The sequence below is a fragment of the Marmota marmota genome, unplaced genomic scaffold, assembly GCF_001458135.2.
Source record: "Marmota marmota marmota unplaced genomic scaffold, marMar, whole genome shotgun sequence".
NCBI classification, from domain to species: Eukaryota; Metazoa; Chordata; class Mammalia; order Rodentia; family Sciuridae; genus Marmota; species Marmota marmota.
In genome coordinates this window covers 2,997,580-3,019,031 of record NW_026000249.1, presented here as the reverse complement: position 1 = coordinate 3,019,031, position 21,452 = coordinate 2,997,580, and the positions used below count along the sequence as shown (strand labels likewise).

The window sequence follows — 21,452 nt, the reverse complement described above, 5'->3', positions numbered from 1 at the left end:
ATAACCACATGTTCAACTGTAACTGTCATGCTTAAAGCTGTGGAAGGACCATTTTTTGGCTATATACATGACGTTTAATGGAGTTCACTGGGGTCACTGCTGACTTGCCCTAAATTATGTTTGAAGCCTTCCACTTCAGAGCTCAGGCAGCTCTGAAAAGGGGCATTCTCTGCCTTCAATTGGAGAAGTTTAAAGGCATTTGATATAAACAAATTGCTAGGTCACCAAAAGTCAAAGTACCACATGACTTCCTCTTAGACAACCTGCAAGTGTTTGAAGGTAACCAAACACAAGTGCTTCATTCAGAAATGGATAAAGTAAATATCAGGCGGATACTATTGACCTTTGGGAACAGAGTTAATGGTGGCAATTTCAGAGGAAAAAAACGACTTTGCTTTATACTCTATTTTATCTGGGCTCTTATTCTTCTAACTCAGTGCTAATGATTCTTAATAAGTTTTAGGTTTTATTTGTAATGTGCTCAAGGCATAAGGAACTTAAACCGGTTAGAGGTGTGAGGATTTAATTAACCCAGGATCAAAGATTACATGCCTAACAGTGGTTCTCAGCTTTGACTGCACCTGGGACTCACCTGGGGACCTCTCAGAACTCCAGCTGCCCAGACTGGATCCACACTAGGGGTAGGGGGACAAGGCATCAGTTAAGCATATTAAAGCTCTCAGGTGATTCTCAGCTTGCAGCCAAGGTCAAGACCACTAATGCAGTGTATTTGCCCTACTCCTCCTTTGTACTTCTATTTCTTGGATTTTCTGTTGTAGTAAAGAGTCTACTTGGGAAAAGCATTATACTGTATTCAGTTAGGGCAACAGGCCCTCACCCCACAGAGGTGAAAGGCCTCAGGGTGTTTCCTAGTAGGTGTTTCAGATAATAAGGATTCCCACACCTAGGAAACCAGTTCTCCCAGCTTCACTAGAAGTGACATCACCAGGAACCAATAAAAAACTTCCACTGCAGCTGCAGCTTACAAGTTAAGTTCTGAATTGATTCAACCTAGAAATTTCTGGATAGACTGTGTGGGGTTAGATTTCCAAGCAGCGCTCTTTTGTTGAGTCCAGTCTCTGATTTACAGTACATTCAGCATTTTACCAGTTCTCTTGTTTCCACACATTTCCTCGGTGGTTGTGGTATTGGCAGAGGAGGATTTGAGTTCACAGGCAGGTGCAGGTGAGGAGCCAGGTTTCAGAGAAAACAATGAAGATTCCACACCCTGAGCTCCTGCTGAGCCTAAAGCCAAAGTGAAGCTTTAGGTAGTCTGTTGCTGCCATCTAGTGGCAGTGATTGGTATTGAGTCGTGAGAGTTGCCAGGGTCCTGCTGTTTCTAAAGCCTGGAGGATCCATGCCCTTGCTCTATATTTTACTACCAATGATGTAGGCAGAAAGGAGCTCCCTTAAATATATCAGATGAGGTAAGTAGCATAGGGATATGCACATGTTTAGCAGTTTATTTTGTCCTTCTACCGTTTTATTGTGAATCTTAAATGAGCCTTCATATTCTGCGATCAGAAAATTATGATCATAGGTTCAGATTAGTGCCTAATTTAAAACTTCTGGCCACCAGAGGCTAGGAGGGTAGGTAACACTGTCCAGATAAGTAAGAGTGACAGAAATAGCAGAAGCTAACTGTTGCAGTTTAAAAGTTGATCAGCAGGTCTTTGCCTAAAGGTCTTCTCCACTGTCCTGGTGTGTTGCTCAAACAGACAGCATTAGAAAGGCTTTCATCTGGCTTTAAGATATGGCCCTCAGGAAACAAAGCTTAGAAACCTCTGTACCATTTGTACAATTTTGCCTGATATCACCTACCAAAGATGATATTCCACTTACCAAAGGTGATATTCTGTTTTCTGACAAGTAAATAATTTCCAGTTTGGGGAAATGTTGGAAAAGGATAAAATCAATTTGCTTAAATAAAGTTAACCCCCAAGTTGATACTCCATAGTTGTGGAAGAGCCATTAGGGGTTGGAAATCTTCTTCTCTGAGTACCTGGAACACATAACTTCTTAAATGCAGTGACTTGAGAGACTGAAGTACAAAGAAGATTTTGGAAAGAGTAATATATTGTGAATACTCTGTCTTTGCACAGTTAAAAGACAAAGGTTAATATGTGCATTATTTATATACCAAACAAATTTATCAGATCACTTTCCAGAATTCTCTTCCACAAGCTTTTATTAAACTACTTCTAAGATGTACTGTGTTTGGTACTCTTGGGGAATCCAGGCATGAGTAAACTGAAATCCCTGTTTCGAGGGATTTAAAATATTGTTGGAGAGGGAAACAAACTTATTATGACCAAGATAGAATACAGATGTGCCATGATACAGGAGCAAAGTGCTGTCAAATGCAGAGATGGAAACCAGGGATTTTGAACAGGGCATGTTGGTAATGTTGAAAACAATGCTTCGCAAAGTATGTTCCCCAACCAGAAACACCAGGCAACCTGTTACAGATGCAACTTGCCAGATATGACCAAGACTGTTTTCATGAGCCCTCCAGGTGAAGCATTCCAAAGTTTGAGAATCAACACTTCAAAAAGAAGATGATGTGGGACATAAAGAGGCATTCAAAAGTTTTTATAATGAGGGGAAGGTAGGAGGGCATTTATACTACACATCTCTTACATTTGCATTGTAATTTATGCCCTGTTATCTAATGCAACTTTTACTATGAAACATAGAAGGAAAGATCAAGTTTAGGTTTGGAGGCAAATAGAAATTGGAGGAAATCCTCACTCTGTCACAAAGCTGTGTAAGTGGGGGCAAGTCCTTTATCCTCCCAGAAGCTATTATCATCTGTAAATGGTAACAGTAATATTCTCTGTGAGGATTTTAGGTAAGGATTCCATACAAAGCAGAGTTGGTGCTCAGTAAATGACTGTTAATTCTATGTGTTATTTTTATTTTTATACACACCTACTGCCCATGAGAAAACCTGGGCTTGCTTGTGGGCATGAAACTGCCATTTGGAATCTTCTCAGTCCTGGTTGGTTTTATTACCGCCTAGTTTTCAATACAGATGGGGCTTCTATAAAGGCTATCATGCTGCTTATAGAGGGATCAGCACATCTGGGTTTACCATCTGTGTCTCTAAAGGGCTTCACTGGTTGGGTGTGGAAATGGCAGCTACTGAGGCAGAGACCCAGACCAGTAGTAACTGCATTTGGAACAGTATAGATGAGAGTTGCATATAAACACCAGTGAACTTCTCATTTTCTCCCCCAAACTAGCCACTTTGGAGAAGAGAGAGATATAAGTCCTCTATGTTTTCCCCAAGTTTGAAGGTAAAATAGGCTGCTTTGTATAACCAGTAGAGATTGGATATAAACTTGGACTTTAAAAATATAGTATGTTTTTTTTCTTATGTATACAATGTACAACCTGCAGAAGGGGTGCTACTGTCATACAGTGGATCAAAGCCAGAAAAGCTGCCAAACAGACTAAAATGCACAGGACAGCCCCTCTTCCAGTCCCCAACAAAAAATAACCTAGTTGAGCCAGGTGTGGTGGCACAATCCTGTAATCCTAGTGACTTGGAGGCTGAGGAAGGAGGATCACAAGTTCAAGGCCACCCTCAGCAACTTAGTGAGGCCCTGTGTCTGAATAAAAAACAAAAAAGGCTGGGAATGTGGCTCAGATGGTAAAGTGCCCCTGGATTCAAACCCTAGTACCAAAATAAATAAATACATATGTATTTTTATAAAGGACTGAGGGTATAGCTCAGTAATAGAGTATATCTGGGTTCAGTTGCCAGTACTTAAAAAAAAAAATCTAGTTGAAAATGTCAACATGTCAAAGTTGAGAAGCCCTGCCCTAAAATATCTCATCACTACTTTACCTCTACGTCAACTCATCAAAGCTCAAGACCATTTCTCCTTGGGTTTGTCTGTTTCTAAAACTGATTCTTCATGTTCTTCTAAATCTTTTAGGATAAAACCGTTAGTGTTACCTTGAACCCACTCAGTCTCCAAGGTGTGTGGATTTTTGTCCCAAAACATATTTCTGATTCGTGTCTTTTCCCCAAAAATTCTTACCAGTCTAGTCAAATACTACTCTCCATTATAGTCTTTCCAGGATTGTCTCAATATGATTTGTACTCCTGGAGTTCAGGAACCTTGGATTTTCCTCTTTGAGTCCTCCCTGGCCAGCACAGTGCCTGGTGAGTGGAATGTATAGGAAGATCTATTTGGGACTACATAGGGAAAAAGATTTCTGGAGGAATATAAACACAAATTTCCAACATTTCACCAAAAATGTATGCAAAATATTTAAATGTAGTTTAGTGTGTATGTTTATTAAGGAAAATTTTCTTTTAATTAAACATTCTTCATAAAGAAGGACCAATATGCTGAAATGTATTTTTAATATTTTTTTAATTAAAAAAATTTTTTAGTTGTTGATAGACCTTTATTTATTTTACATGGTGCTGAGAATCGAACCCAGTGCCTCACACATGCCAGGCAAGTGCGCTACCACTGAGCCACAACCACAGCCATGAAATGCATTTTTTAAACATGCTTCATAGAAGAAGAATCAATATGCTGGAATACATTTTCAACTTTCTTTTGAATATTGTACTCAATCATCTTTATTATTCCTCCTCTCCATCTCTTCATTTGATTATATAGCATGCAAATAATAATTTCAAATAATAATTTCCTAGAGTGGTCATAGGTATTTTGTGGGCTCTTTAGCTGTGAAGTAGTTTATTTTCTGTTCCTTCCTTGCTGATTGAGACTTTTCTATTCCAGTCTCTCTTGACTGTGTGCTTACTCATACCCTTCCCAACTCTTTTGACTTCTCTTCCAGACCACCTCACTTCCAACTGCAGCTCATATACTGACTTCTCTAAAAGACATTTAACCTCTCCCTGTAGGATAAGCAGGAATTAGCTAAGTAAAGTTTGGAGGAAGAGGTCCCTCGGGGCAGTACAGTGTGAGTAGGTGCCAAAATGGGAGTTGGGTGTGTTCTCAGCACAAACTAAGGACTAGAGGTGAGGATGCTTAGAGAGGAGGCTGGAGGGGCAGGAGAATGGAAGTCATAGAGGGCCTTGTGGTTTTATTCAGATTTAAAACTGAATTCAGAAAAAGCCATACCTTTTACAAGAATCACTCTAGCTGCTGGAACTAAATTGAATGGACTAAAGTAGATACCAGGAAACCAGTGAGAGATGCATGTGGCTTGGATAAGGGGTGTTGATGGAGATGGAGGTGGAGTATAGAAGGAAGAAGAATTTAGGAGGTCAGATCAAATGTGTTTGATATATACTTGGCTGTGGGGGAAAGAAGGAAGCATCAACAATGAGCTCCAGGTATGAGCAACTGCATTTGGGGCTTTCATGAAAATACACACATGATTCTTCATCATCTTTGCATTTCTGGTGGCATCATCATGAGATAACCAGAGAGAGCTCTTCCAAAAATAGTCCAGATATAATCTCAAAGGAGGGAAAGACTGAGGACATGAGAGATGAGTCTTTTCTCTCTACTTCTAGAAATGTGTTCCACGTAAGAAATAAAAATGGCTCAGATTATTAAAAACTTTCCAAAGGCAACATTCTACTATTACAAGTGAGTTTTTTTGGTTTTGTTTTTCTGACTATTAGCTGTTGAATTTTAAATCCCAGTCCCTGCCCTTTGCACACTGAAAGGACATGTGTAAAGACTGGTTTTCATTTCAAGTCATTGGCACAGGAAATCCTGAATTGTTCTCCTCAGATTCAAAACACAACTATCCCTTGCCTTGCTCTATCAAGAACACAACATGATTGTTCAGTAAGATATGGAGTTTTACCAATTCCCTCTTTTCATTAAAGCACTCACAGTCAGAAATGAAAACATGGAAATCATGGATACTATAGTGGCTTCAAGTTCAAATATAATGACATTGGAAATCTGACCATAACACTAAAATCACTTTATTAATAACCAACAAGGAAATCGCCTTTATTCTTCCAACAATCATAAGTAACTCTCCCATTCACAAAGGAATTTTAAATTTCCATGGAGTTCTGAGTAATTTATAAAAAGAAAAGCCATGGAGGTTGTTATGAGTTAAACTATGTCACCCCCAAATTACAGGTTGAAGTTCTAACTGCTAGTACTTCAGAATGTGACCTCATTTGGAAATAGAGTGGTTGCAAATGTAATTAGTTAAGATGAAATCACAGTGGAGTAGGGTGGAGAAGAGGAGAGAGACATGGAGGGAGGACACCCCATGTGACAACAGAGGCAGAGATTGGAGTGATACATCTTCAACCTAAAGAATGCAGTAGACTGTTGGTAAACACCAGAAGCTAGAAGAGGTGAGAAAGATCTTCCTTATAGATTTCAAAGGAAGCATGGCCCTGTGGACATCTTGATTTTAGACTTTCAGCTTCCAGACAATAAACTTCAGTTGTCTTAGACCACTGATATTGTGGCATCACTTTCATCAATTTTTGCTTCTGTTAGCAGAATACTGCTAAAGTACATGAGCTTCACATAGATTCTTAATTATCAATGCTACTGAAAAAAATTGACATTTTAATTTTACTGAAATAATTAGAGACCATAAGAAAGAACCTCTAGCAGAAAACAAATTAATATGGTATCAACAGAGATGTTACAGTCTGACAGCTGGTATCCCCTTAAATTCATAAGTTGAAAACCTAACCCTCAATGTGATAGTTACCAGAGGTGGGGCCCTCGGGAGGTAATTATGTCACTAGGGTAGAACCCTCATGAATGAAATTAATGTCGTTATATTAGATACCCCAGAGTGTTTTCTCACCTTCTGTGCACCATGTGAGGTTACAAGGTGAAGTCAGCAGTCTACAATCAAAAAGAGGACCTTCACCAAACCCAACCATGCTGGCCCTCTGATCTTGGCTTTCCAAACTTCAGAACTAAGAGAAACAAATTTCTATAGTTTGTAAGTCACCCAGTCTTTGGCATTTTACTATAGTTGTCCAAACTGACTAAGCGGAGGGATGGCTCCAACTGCCCCCTTATCATTCTTGTCTGTTCAATGGAATTATTGGGCCTTTCATTTATTTTTTATTTTGTTATTCTATTTTATTTTTTGATGCAGGAGGTTGAACCTAGGAGTGTTTTCCCACTGAACTACAATGCCAGTCCCTTTTATTTTGATTTTGAGGGAAGGCCTCACTAAGTTGCTGAGGTTGGCCTCAAACTTGTGATCCTCCTGCCTCAGTCTCCCAAGTTGCTGGCATTGTAGGCATGCACCACCACAGATTCAACTCAATCTTGCCTTTTAAATTTTTATCCCCAGGCCACAACAAGCACAGCCATAAATATCTCCCTAAAAACTTACCATGGCAACAAAATAGGGTTCAATATGACAAAATTAAATTCTCTTTGGCAAACTTGTGTTGATTTTTACTTTGTCCATATTAGATAACATCGTGACATACTGTTTGGGTCAATTGCTTAGACATACACATTTAAAGATAACTCATCCTGCAAGATTAACAAAGAGGCTATTATATTTTAGGAAGAATGATGCAATGGAGGTGATTCTTCTTTTCATGCTGAAGGCACTTTATTTTCTTATGCTTAGTTAAGGTCCAGTTATTCTCAAGTAGATTTCATAAGCTGATTCAAGATTCATACTGGATAGAGGGTGCAATGACCTGCTGTGCAGGAACTATGGGGCTAGTAGTAGTGGTGAGGAAGCCAAATGGCTTTATTTGGGAAGATTATGTAAAGGGTACCAACAGACACCTGATTTTATATTTTCTGAGTCTGAAATTAAGAAAGAATTAATTTCTGTATTAATAATTATCTTAATATAAAAATGGCTTTTCCTTTGATTTCTACTGATGATATTTTTTTCCAAAAAGAATTCTCAAAAACCCAGCATAGGTGACAATTTCTTTTATAGTATAGCTTAATTTCCCTATTATATACATATCATACACTTGTCTTGTAAAATGAAGAAAGTTTAATCACTCATCTTAAGATTTACAGCAGTGGGAAATTAACAAATACTCCAAAAGCTTTCAATGTAGATGCATACATTTTTAAAAAATGGTTAAGAAATAAAAGATACTAAAAACCTATCCACTTCAGCCTTTACATGACATCTAAACCTTAAAAGTCAAACATTATAGCCAATATCTCTAAAAGTTATTGTAAAAGAAAGGCTAATTCAATCATAGCATAATATAACCATGTAGCCATAACATTTATGATCAGTCTAATCAGAAACATTAATTAACAGTGCCATAAGTTCTTATATATTAAAAAGCAGGTGTTGTAGGCTGATTGCTAAGAGGCCACAATGATACATACCTCCTGGCATTCACAGTATGACCAAGATGGCAGGCTGGATGGTAGTCCAGGGGAAACTGTTGATGATTGTCTAAGTCAACCACTGATCTGTCATAGACTGATTTCCACAGACTGAGGTGATCACAGTCCCACCAGTTCTGCTGTTTTCCCTGGACTTCAGTGGTCATTCCCATGAAGCTGGTGGGATCTGTGGTTGACTTTTAACAAATAGAATATGGTCCAAGTATTGGGGTATCATTTCCCTGAATAGATCACACATAATTTAATGTCATTTAATTACACATGATTTAATGTCGCTAGCAACCCCTCTCTCTTGCTGGCATTGATGAAACCAGCTGCTTTGTGAGAGAGGTCCACCTGGCAGGTACCTGAGAGCAGCATTTGGTCAATAGTCCAGAAGAAATTGAATCCTGAAAATGACCACATAGATGTGAGCTTGAAAGTGGGTCCCAATCCCAGAGATGTCTGTGGCCCTGGCCAATTCTTGGAATGCTGCCTCTGAGAGACCTTGTGACAAAGGACCCAGTTAGGCTGCATCTGGTCTCTTGACTTCCAGGGACTATGAGATCACAAACATGGGTTGTTTTAAGCCTCTAGGTTGTGTGGTAACTTGTTACACAGTAATAGATACCTAAGCGAGAAGGGTCATTGCCTTGAATTTTTATTATGGTGTCAAAACATGGCTTAACATCAGTTAGTATTGCCTAATGGAATCAACATACAGATTATTATATCGTGAGTCATTTTCAGTTAAAACTACATTTTTCAGACTTTGCCAAAACAAGCCTTCTGCCTTGGGGTTGTCAGGCCACTGGAGGATGGAGCTCTTGCAGATCCGCCGTCGCAGTCGCAAGTACTGAGAATGCTGTAGCACTGGCTCTAGCAGGATAAATATAATCACATCCATGTTCTCATCCATTAGCCTCTGTAATGCCAAGTAGAAAGCTGTTTTAAAATTCCAGCTTTTGGCATATTTTTTGGTTAAAATGAATATCGTTTTCTTGCTCTGGTTTATGCTGAGCATGAGGTTATCAATGATGGCCAACCCCGGGTCCCAGTCCCTCTCCTGTAGACAAAGGAGAACATTTTTCCCTTCACTCTCTTCAAGGTGGTAGCGCAGCTCATTGATTACCCAATCAGTAACAGAGGCATCTTTGGTGTCATAAGAAATGTAAGCATCATAGAAAGTTTGGGATGTGGAAAGAGTCCTGTAACCTTTGATCTTTGCAACACACATATGGTAGATAAACCAGACATCCCAGTAGAACAGGTGGTGAGCCAGGGCAGCCAGCATAACCATGGTAGTGATAAAGAACGTGAAGAAAAAGAGTATGGCTGCAATGGTATCTGAAACACATGTTGTCAGCTCTAGGCTCATAATGCTCTTCCCTCTCTGGTCCCCAGGACTGGCACAAATGACATCTATCAATCTAGGAATTGTGACATTTGGATTTTCATCTATCCAACTTCGAAAATCTCCAATGTCACAGGTACAGTCAAAAGGGTTTCTGCCTAGTTCCAAAAGAGCTAAATTGGTAGTGGTCTTTGTCTGAAGTGTGGATTTGTTGATCATTTTTATCAAGTTGAAACTTAAATCGAGGTGCACCAGATGGCTGGCTTCGGAAAAAAAGCCAGAGGGAAGGTGGGCAATCTTGTTCCGGCTCAGCAGCAGTGTCTGAAGAGAAGGTGTAGATTTAGATAGGCTGTTAGTTAAAGAGGACAGCTCGTTTCCACTTAAGTCAAGCAAGAGGAGATATGGAAGCTTCTGGAGTAGTGTCCAGTTAAAGAAATTTAACAGATTATTATTTATGTACAGTTCAGTGAGATTGTCTGGCAAGTTAAGGAATGCTTCATTTGGGATATTCTGGAGGTTATTAGAAGACAGGTGCAGCCGTGTCAGGTTCCTGAGACATTTAAAAATGGACCAGTACCTGTTGTCTTTGGTGTTCCACAAAAGGTCAAGGCGGTTTCCAGTGAAAACTAATTCCTTCAGGGACATGCTCTTCAGTTCCTTCTCCTCTGTTAAAGTATAAATGCTGTTGTAGCTCAGGTTCAAAACTTTGAGCTGTGTCAAATTTTGGATAAATCCTAGACGATGTGTTACCCCTGCTATTTTGAAATAGTGTGCATTATAGCTGAGATCTAGAACTTCCAGGTGGGACAGTTCACGGAGAGCATTGTTATCATCAAAGTCTAGTCTATTGTTGGTCAAATCCAAGTATTTGACCTGAGGCACAGCTAAAAATTCAGTTCCATTAAATACTTGGCCATTGCCATTGGCAGAGAGATTTAAACAGGCAATGTCACTGAAACCTTTGAATTGGTTTTTACCAATAAAGAAAATACTGTTTAAACTTAAATCCAAGGCTTTGCCATAACCAGTACATTGTGGCTTCATTAGAGAATTGGTGTTATGATAAAAATTTGAATGTGGGTCAAACTTGGCATCCATGGAGCGTCGTTTAATGGTATGACTTTGCAAAGAGGAACCATTTGTAGGAGTTTGCCTGATATCACTTACCAATGGTGATATTCTGTTTTCTGACAAGTAAATAATTTCCAGTTTGGGGAATCTTTGGAAAAGGGTAAAATCAATTTGCTTAATAAAGTTAATCCCCAAGTTGATAGTTCGAAGTTGTGGTAGAACCATTAGAGGTCGGAAATCTTCTTCTCTGAGTGTCTGGAACACATAACCTCTTAAATGCAGTGCCTTGAGAGACTGAAGTTTAGAGAAGTTTTCGGAAAGAGTAATATATTGTGAATATTCTGTCTTTACATAGTTAAAAGATAAATCGAGTATTTTTAAATTGGGCAGCTTTGTTAAAAATTCCCCAGAGGCCATTTCTTGCACTAAATAGTTGAATTCGAGATGCAACACTTTCAGGTAGTGCATATTGTCAAACCAGGTGGAAGGAACCTTCCGGAGGGAAGTGCTAGAGAGGTTTAGGTAGAGAAGCTGGGTCAGATTTTGAAAAGCAAGTGGATGTATCTCAATTGCGGCATTTCCATCACAAGGTGTACAAGGAAAAGGTGCATTGAAACATCTTGGACAGTTCCCACTTAAATCTAGTAATCTTAAATTTACCAATCCCTTGAAGTCTTCTTGACCTATAGTTTTGATCTTGGTGTTACTCAGATAAAGTTTTCGAAGGGAGTTGGGTAGTTTGGGTGGCACATGGATAAGAGTGTTGAAAGACAGTGACAGCACCTTCAAGTTTGTAAGGGATTCAAATGTCCCATCTTCAATGTAAAATGTTTCACTACAAACAAAATAGCAGTTCCAGCCCAAATAGAGAATTTCCAAGTTCATAAGTCCCAAAGTGTCATTCTTAGTTATTGAAATTATATTGTTTTGAATTAAACTAAGTTCTCTCAAAGACTCTGGCAAACCAGAGGGTATTCTCTCTAACTGGTTGTCTTCAAGCAGTAGCTCCTGTAGGTTTTTTAGATTGAGGAATGCTCCATCTGTAATATTCATGCCATTTTTATTCATATCAGGATTTTTATTATAGTGCTCTTGATTGGCATTGTGGTTTAGATTTATTTTAGTGACATATGGAAGCTCTGGAAACGATTCATTTGTTATGTGTGTGATGAAATTATCAGACAGGTCGAGTTCTGTCACATATTTGCCCACTGTTTGAGGAACTTCTTGCAGTTGACGGCTGTCACATTCTGCAATAATGGAGTTATTTTGCCTTTTCTCATCACAAGGATAGCTCCTGGAGTAATTCGATTCAGCAAAGAACTCACAGGAATCAGAGATAAGCAGGAAAAGGCAGATCAGAATCGAAGACCAGAAGGACATCTTTTCCTAAAGGAAAAATCAAAAGTAGAAACACAATTTTAGAATAGCAACATTTGCTGGGCATTTCATCATGAAATTAACAATTCTTCCTCACACTCGTATGAGTTTGAAGTTCTCTTAAAAGTTAAATAAATTGCCTTAAATGAGGTTCCAAATGATTTTACTTGTTTACCGTGTTCAGCTTCAGGGTACTAAAAGCAGTTGAAAATAAAGTTATATGAGATTAAGGCAGTGAGAAGTTTTTGCAGATGCTTATCAAGATGCCCCACTACCATATTGAGTCTCAGCTGAATCATGGCTCTGGTTCATATTAAGGCTATAGCATAGCACCTGTGTATTTATAGCATCAACCTGTTGACACAACTCTTGATGAAAATTTTCCAGCCTCAAAGGAGTGATCAGATCCAGTTTCTAATGTGATATCACCTAAGATACTCAAGACAGTATCATTGCCAACAATATCTCTTACTGGCATTTCCCACTATTTTTCCATACCTCTCTGATGATGATACACATCAAGTTCTCTTATCTCCACACAGGACTGGAAAGTGTACATCTTTGTGTGAGCACATGTGTGTGTGTGTGTGTGTGTGTGTGTGTGTGGTGCTGGGGATTGAACTCACCAGGGCCTTGCACATGTGAGGCAAGAACTCTACCAACTGAGCTATATCCCCAGCCCAAAAGTGTACATCTTATGCTGATAAAAATAACAAAACAAAGTGCTAAAAACTTCCTCACCCATGTTAAGGCTCACAGGAGCACAATGAGGTAGGTTTCATTTATTATCCATATTCTGCAGATGAAGAAACAAACTCTGAGACTTAAATAACTTTCAGAAGGATGATACATTGTAGTACTGGGACTTGAGCCACTCTGATTCCCAAATAGGTTTTTTGTTTGTTTGCCACAACTAGCCATCATGCTGCATGATTTTCTTTCGAAATCCTTATGCCATAACGGCCTCAAGTGTAAATAGCACTCAAAAAAATGTTAATGGAACAACTACTACTCATATGTCCCTTTTCATGCAAATGGTGATATCAACAGCTATTTGCTAATTTTGAAACTTCTGTAAGGAAGACATGGTGCTTTATGCTTTCATGCATCTTCTGCAACACTCAGTAGAGTGCCTCAATGTTTGTGCACATTTCTTAAGATAGAAGAGCTGGAAGTATTACTTTTGGTAACTATTTGCAATGAGCAGATTAATGTGGTTTCATCAGAGGTTATGCTTAAGAGTACTCTAAAAATCTTATTTCACTGGACCTAGAGACCAACTTTACCAAAGTAGAATTTTCACTAAAGCCCAACTCAAGACTGTCTTTATTATGAGTTAAACCCAAAGTTCCTTCTTGTGAAATTCTCCTACAATTTAGGGTTGATGCAATAACACCCTTATACCCTGACTAGGTTACAAAAGATTTTTGATGTGGATGTTGATTATTCTGAGGGTCAATAATTACTGCCCACTTCAAACAGTCAAGGAAAAGCCAGCTCCTTATGAGATGAAAATTGAAATGAAGCAGAACTCTCAGATATTTCCAGACACATGAAGTTATTTTTTCAAATACAGCAATATTGAGGTCAAAAGAATGTTTCAGTCAAAGGTAACAGCATATGCAAAGGCCCTGAGTATATCCCAGTGAGTTCCCTATGCGGTGCCTTTAGAGCAACCCTGGGATGGAAATCAAGGGAGTTGTAACATTGGCTGAGACAAAGTACATCAGGTTTCAAGTTTGGGAAGTTGGCTGAAGCTTGCATAGAACTGCTTACAACAGCAGAGTCCAGAGTAAGAGGAAGGACCAAGAGGATTGGGGTGGCACATAGCAGGGAACTAACAGATAATATTGCTGAGGTTCTCAGTATTTCCATATTGCCCCATTCAATGGTCATTTTCCAACCCTCATCTTAGCAAGCATATAAATGTAAAGGACTCAAAGGAAGCCAGGGATTTAAGACAAGAGGAGTGGATTCAAAACAATTATGTTTTTAGCCAGTTGTGGTGTGCACATCTGTAATCCCAGTGACTCAGGAGGCTGAGTCAGGAGAATCACAAGTTTGAGGTCAAACTCAGCAACTTAGAGAGACCCTGTCTCAAAATAAAAACCAAAGAAAGGACTAGAGACATAGCTCAGTGGTAAAGAACCTTGAATTAAATCCCTAGTACCAAATGTAAAAAAATATTTATTTAAATTTACAACTAAAAGTTGTATATATTTCTGATATATAGCAGGACATTTTGAAATATGTATATTGCTATGGTGGAATACCATGTAGCAATTACAAAGGATAAGACAATTCTATGTTTATTCACTAATTTAACAAACATTTATTAAATGTAACTTTTATTTCAGGATCTTTTTCATGCTAGAGATGCAGCAAATAACAAAACAAGTGAAAATGCCTGTCAATTTGGAATGGATGTTGAAAGATAGAATGTTCAATAGTGGAAAGTACCATGGATAAAAATTAAGATGGGAAAGAGGATGGTTATTAAAATGCCCCTCAATTGGACTTGTCTATTGTTTTTGTCAAAATCAGACTGGGGTCATGGGTTTAGGGGAGGAATATCATACTGGTGAAGTGCTCTCCTGTCTCAAGAATACATGCTATCAACCTGGCTTTCCCTGTTGATGTAGACCTTTATCATCAGACTGAGTTAGTGTTTTTCAGATCCCTATTACAACTTTTGTCTATAAATTAATAAAACATTAGTTTTTAAAGAGGTCTATGGGGAACATGTCAGGGTAAGGACAGATTCCTGACCCTTCCCTTTGTCTGATAAAAATAGTACCACTGGTAGGTGAGACATCTTTAGGTGAATACTTCAGGGAGTCCAGAGGGCAGGGCAATTCTGTGTGGCCTCCCTAGCCTCTAAGTAAAGTCTCCACATTTAATTTCAAATATAATTCTCTGATACAAATCAGAACAATTGAGGAGAAAAACCTCTAGGGGCCGCTAGAGACCAAGAAAGGAGCCTTTTGAGATTCATGCAAAGTTTTCAGGATGAAAATAACCTCCCAGAGAGTTGGAAGTAACTTAAATTATGGGCCATGGAAATCAATAGAACACTCCACAAGAGATTTCTGAGTGAATAGCTTGAGGTTTCTAGTGTCACTCTTCCAAAAAAGATGACTGAGGTAAGAACATTAGTTGACAAACACCAATAACATGTACACTCATGGACAAGTACATGAATGGCAACAATGGAAAATAGTGAGCAGGTAGCTAGCCAAGAAGTTGAGGAGAGCTGGGTTTGATGGCACACACCTGTAATCCCAGCCACTACAGAGGATGAGGCAGGAGGATCTTGAGTTCAAGGCCAGCTTCAGCAACTTAGCGAGACCCTGTTTCAAAAAATAAAAATAAAAAGAGTTTGGGGATGTGGCTCAGTAGTTAACCACCCCTGTGTTCAAACTCCAGTACTAAAAAAAAAAGAAGACGAAGAAGTTAAGGAGAAATCACTGCTTGTTCAAGCCTTCACATTCCATTCCATTCAGGACCATGGTGTTGGTAGTGCTCATTTTCCTAGGTGCTCAGATGAAATCCAGGGGAGCACCATGTAACAATGCCCAGTAGAGTGAACCCCAGCTCATAACATCCATGTGGATCCTAGAGAGAGCAGAGCCCAAAGAGCCAGCAAGAGCTGTATTTCCTCAGCCAAGTTCTTCGTTTTGGCCACACCTATGCCTCCGACTACCAAAAGTCTCAGGTCCAAAAGGATATCAGTGGGAATCTGATCCCAGATGAAGTGAGAATTCACTCTTTCCCCCCTCCAGTGCTGGGGATGGAACACAGAGCCTCATACATGTTAGATTGGTGTTCTACCACTGAGCTACACCCCTAGCCTCAAAATTTGCTGTCCCTGTGGTATAACTAATAAATAAAAACCACCCAGCCTGGGAAAAGTGAAATGGAAACTATGCAAAGACAATAGAGAAAAAACTGCAACTATGCAAATAGAGAGAGAGAGAGAGAGAGAGAGAGAGAGAGAGAGGCTTCCAGCCAGCTTCCATTGGTTGAATATGGCAGCTGAATGCTCCCATTAAACCAAAAGTAAAGGAATAGAACCTACAAAGCAAAGAAAGCTGAAAGGAGACACCAGCAGTGTTTAAATATGTAAGAAGGTTAGGAAAATGGAAAGGAGACAGATGAGTAGTACATGACAGAGCAGACCAGAGAAGGCTAAAGTCTTTGGGCCAAGCTGAGAAAAGTCAATTTACCCCACAGAACCTTGGGAAGATGCAAGACCTGGAGGCAGCAGGCACCTTGGAGGTGACATGCCAGCTGGGGCTGAATGATGTCATAGTCTGTGTATGGAGCCCAGTAGCCCTGCCTCAGCTCTGGGAACTCTGATATCTGTTGTCATCTGAACATTCCACTCCAGCAACCGAGACAGAAGATCAGAGGATCTCGCTTTGGGACAACAGAAAATCACAGTAGCAGGGCCAGGGTGAGGCAAAACATAGGGGAGCATTGAAAAACTTGATGATCAAGATGAATAGTCTTGGGCCGGGGATGTGGCTCAAGTGGTAGCACGCTCGCCTGGCATGCATGCCGCCCAGGTTCCATCCTCAGCACCACATACAAACAAAGATGTTGTGTCCGCCAAAAACTAAAAAAATAACTAAATATTAAAAAAAGATGAATAGTCTTTAAAAGAATGAAAATCTATAATGAACAAAAGATACATATTTTTTAAAAAGAGAGGACCTGACCCTGTACTTGCAAGACACTGCTTCGATTGCTCTCCCTCTGTCTGGCTCTTGTTCCAATAAAAATCTGTTTACTAAAATAAGTATGCATTCTGCGATTTTTTAAAAAATATAGCATTAAAATATCATTAATCTTTTTTTGAAATGTGAAATTACTTATTCACATGTGTTTCATAAAAATGTAAGACACGTTTAAAAGTTTTTCAGAACCAAATGTTGTTTCAGTTCCATTACTCAGCTTTTTGGCTCACTTGTCTCTCCCTTAAATTTTGCACCTAAAATGAGTGCTTCGCTCACTTCCTCTAGTCCTGGCCCTACATGGTAGCAGATGTCTCCAGATTACATTAGGCACAGCCTGATCAACAAGTGGACTCACAACCCTTATCCATGGTAAGCCTCATCAGGTGGGAGGCCCTGTTCTTACAACTGGAGCTTTAATCAACACTTTATTGGACCACCACTGCTATGAAATGGGCGGCACCAGGCATGAGCATGAAAAACAAAGATGGAAAGAGGCAAAAAGAAAACAATCAGAAGAGAAGCAGTTGGTGGAAGTAGGCCTTCTGACCCCAGGAGGGTGGTTTATTATTTCTTTTTTTTCTTTTTCTTTTCCTTTTTTTTTTTTGGTACTGGGGATTGAACTCAGGGGCACTCAACCACTGAGCCACATCCTTAGCCCTGTTTCATATTTTATTTAGAGACAGGGTCTCACTGAGTTGCTTAATACCTCACTGTTGCTGAGACTGGCTTTGAACTTGTGATCTTCCTGTCTCAACCTCCGGAGCTGCTGGGATTACAAGCATGTGCCACTGTACCCAACTTGGCTTATTTTCTTAATACTATTTTTAACAGATTTTCAATCTCCTCTCTGCAATCGTGAAATCTTTAAAGGTCTGAGCACCACAAAAATTTTCCTCCCATAATTTATTTGGCAGCAAAACCTGATCTGGCTGGGCATTGTGGCACACAACTGTATTTCCAGCAGCTTCGGAGGCTGAGGCAGTAGCACTGCAAAGCTCAAGGCAAGCCTCAGTAATTTGGTAAATAAATAAAAACTAGAAAATTCTGGGTATGTGATTCAGTGATAAAGCACCCCTGTGTTCAATCATCAGTACCCCCATAAAATGTTTAAGAAAATAAGATTGTTTGATGGAACACACTGGTGGACAAATTAAACCTACCAGAAAAGCCTTGTATACTGGCCATATCCATGAACACACTGCATGGAACTCCCTAGAGAGGATGACTAGGCCTGTGTGATTCACATATTTCAAAACAGAACCCATTTCTTTTTTTTTAAAGAATATGAATCATGAAAAAAAATACCTGCTAACTTCTCTTCTCTCTGACATATAGAGTTGTTGCTACTGAGGAAGTGGTTTCACAGTGTTTTTTTTTTTTTCCCTGTTTCCTGTACATCATCTGTCTTTGGTTGGGTCCATGGTCTACAACCCACCAATTCTCTCCTTCAGGTTCTGAAGGAACCAAGTAACACAAGGATAACAACCACTGTCAGTCCTAACCCAAATATTACATTTCAAATTGGACCCCATAGGACACTTAACATACATTTTAAAGACATCAGAGCAGTTTGAATAGCAGTTCAAAAAGTGTCCCTTATCTGAGGACTTGCTCCCTGAGGGTCAAAGTAAGCTGAGGGGCCATTCCCAGAACCCACCCTGAGGAGGGCCTTAGGTGGGGCAGAGACTAGGTGTGTGGACACAAAAGAAGCAGCACCCCCAGGTGAGACTGAAATAAATCTTACACAATCCACAGTGAATGGTAGGAGGGACCTAGTGCTACCTCCTGGATTATGCCATTTTAAAAAAAAATCTTGTCATAGCCCTTTGTAGGTTGCAGGCAGCAGCCATTTTGCAAAAAATGATTCCTTCCTTCTTCCTTCAAAGGCTTTCTTCAGGATTAGCTGGATTTCTCTTTGCCAGGGTATTATTTTCCTCAGACCATCTCCCTATGTATACTTGTCTCTAGAGATGGTCCTACTGATGGTGATGCAGACAGGATTTTATCATGCTACATGAAATTTACAATTAATAGTACATACTTTATTTTATCAATTCCAAATTTTATGGATTCACAGACAGCTTAGGAAGACAAAAGAAAATGTGACATTAAATATATCCATTATGGAAAAGATGGATCCTGATTTCACATACATAAAATATGAAAAATTATGCCATTTGCATCCCAGGAATATGGTAGGGAGTATAGTGGAGGGCTTTATCATGAGGCAAACATTGGGGAAAGTGCAAGTCATGCATTTTCTCATTCAATCCTTAAAAATCAATGAGGTGTGTGGTATCATAAGCCCCTACTTCACAGACATGGAAAGGGAGACTCAGAGAGGTTAATTTACCCAAAGTCACTCAGGTAGCAGAGCTTAAATCAAGCCTAGATCTACCTGAGTACTTAATGAATCAGGAACACTGGAATTGAGGGGCTAGTTTGAAGTGATCTGGTTTAAATTGTCAGTAGAGATATCACAGTCATATCTAGAATCTACAGGATTAAAAAGCTGGGCAGATTTTCCACCTTTCCTTTCTGCACTGATCAGGCTACCAGAGAGAACTTCCAGATTCTCAGACATTCTGCAGAAGAACAGTAAATCCACTGATTTTATACGTATGCACCAACTAGCAGCCATTTGTAACAATTTGTAAAGACAATACAGCTTGTATCTGCTAATGCCTATGTGGAATCACAGGTATGCATTTAAATTTACTCTGTCTTTACAGGTCTTGAATGGTCATCAATTGGAGCCAAGAGTTTAAAAATAACAAGTTCTTCAATTCCATTCAATAATTCATTTGAACTCAAAAGACAATCTTTTGAAAGGCACTCCCTGCCCCCAATGAACCTTTTAGACAACACTAAAATGCCCTTACAAATATTGTCCAACCCAATTTCAAAGACAACCATGGATCACAACCTCTTCCCCTCAAAGACACACCATGATCCTCTGTGAATCTAAGGTTTCCCATAGGACTGCCTCCTCTCTTATCAACTCTGCAGTTTTTAGAATTATTACATGAAAGGAGGAAAAGGTATGCTTGAAGGAAGAGAATGAACTCTATCAATTGCCCTCACCCTTATTCACAGTTTCAGCTTGTAAGATTAGTATGCCCAGAACTTTTATTTTGCTTTCTGAAATCAAACCAAGGTGGTTCTGTAATGAAAAGACCAAAAACTTCCTGGGGTTCTTAACTTTGGCTGCACACTGGAGATGACTGTGAATTTTAAAAGCTACAAATGCATAGACCCACCCTGAGAGATTCTGATTTTGTATGTCTGAGGTTCACCCTCAGCAGCAGGACTTTGTAAAGTTCTCTGTGATTCTAAAATGTAGCATAAAGGTCCTTGACCTCCATGTACCATCAGAGGGAGCAAGATAGGCATTTTCCCAAGTTTAATTTGATTCTATTATTATTCTATATTTTGCTTTCTTATGATACAATTATATTGATCATCATAGTAACTTATCAAATAGAAATGGGATGATTTCAACTGCAATTTCATATCTGTCATTGGCTGACTTGGGCCACTACAGTCATTTTGTAAAGTGTAATAAAATTTTAGTGCGAAATTAATTCACCTTTAAGATCCATAATGGGCCAGGCACCGTGGCGCACACCTGTAATCCAGCAGCTCAGGAGGTGGAGGCAGGAGGATCATGAGTTCAAAGCCAGCCTCAGCAAAAGTGAGGTGCTAAGCAGTTCAATGAGACCCTGTCTCTAAATAAAATACAAATTAAGGCTGGGGATTTGGCTCAGTGGTTGAGCACTCCTGAGTTCAATCCCTGGTACCAAAAAAAAAAAAAAACTAAAATTTTCTCACTACAATGAAAAAGTTCTCCCATTTTCTCACCCTCATTTTCCCCCAAACCTGCTCTCCAGAAAAAATTATATTACCATTTGGGTGAGGATCTTCTGAGCCACTCCCCATCTATACATGCACACACACACATATACACCAACTCACAAAAAATGTGCTGTTTATATCTGATTTGGGTTCTATTTATATAATTTTATAAATGACTTTTTCCCCAATTTCAGTTTCCAAATTTTAAAGCACAGTCAATAAATGATTTAGCAAGAGTTAAGAAATCACTAGTTCCCTTCTTCCCACATAAACTTCTGCAAACCACATGTTCTGTTCTGCTGATGGTAAAGTGAGCCATTTCAGGAAGTGAGCCAGTCTCTTCTCTTCATGCACCTAGTGCACAGAGGAAACCAGTTGATGCTGCTTCAAGTTGTGGAGTGAGAAACTAGAAGAGGCATCAACAAAAAGGGGTAAACCATGCCTATTATTTTATGAAAGCTTTCCAACAAAATAGAATTTCTGTCACAGAGATCTGGGTTGGTGGTTATTCATAGGAACGAAGAAAGTAATAGATTGTTTATAAGTATAAAAAGGTAAAATATTATAACAACCCTGAATGGAGGCAAAAAGGCTTTAATTTGTATGGATGTTAATATAAAGTAATTAAAGAGTAATGCAGAAAGTTGAATGCAGTGATAATCTTATTGTTTTGAACAAGAAAACAAGACAATTCCAAGATAGAAATTGAACTGGAATATTACTTTCTGCCAACATTCTCTTCTA

At 39.2% G+C, this 21,452-nt stretch overlaps 1 protein-coding gene across 1 annotated transcript; it reads right to left on the bottom strand.

Annotated features, from left to right (window-relative positions):
* Positions 1-7,939: 7,939 nt before the first annotated feature.
* On the bottom strand, positions 7,940-20,576 carry Tlr8 (toll like receptor 8). Its single transcript, XM_015488030.2, has 3 exons — positions 20,443-20,576; positions 15,388-15,464; positions 7,940-12,123 (listed from the first exon to the last, which is right to left on the bottom strand). The coding sequence occupies exon 3, from the start codon at positions 12,115-12,117 to the stop codon at positions 9,004-9,006; it is 3,114 nt and encodes a 1,037-aa protein (XP_015343516.1). The 5' UTR covers positions 12,118-12,123; positions 15,388-15,464; positions 20,443-20,576; the 3' UTR covers positions 7,940-9,003.
* Positions 20,577-21,452: the final 876 nt, after the last annotated feature.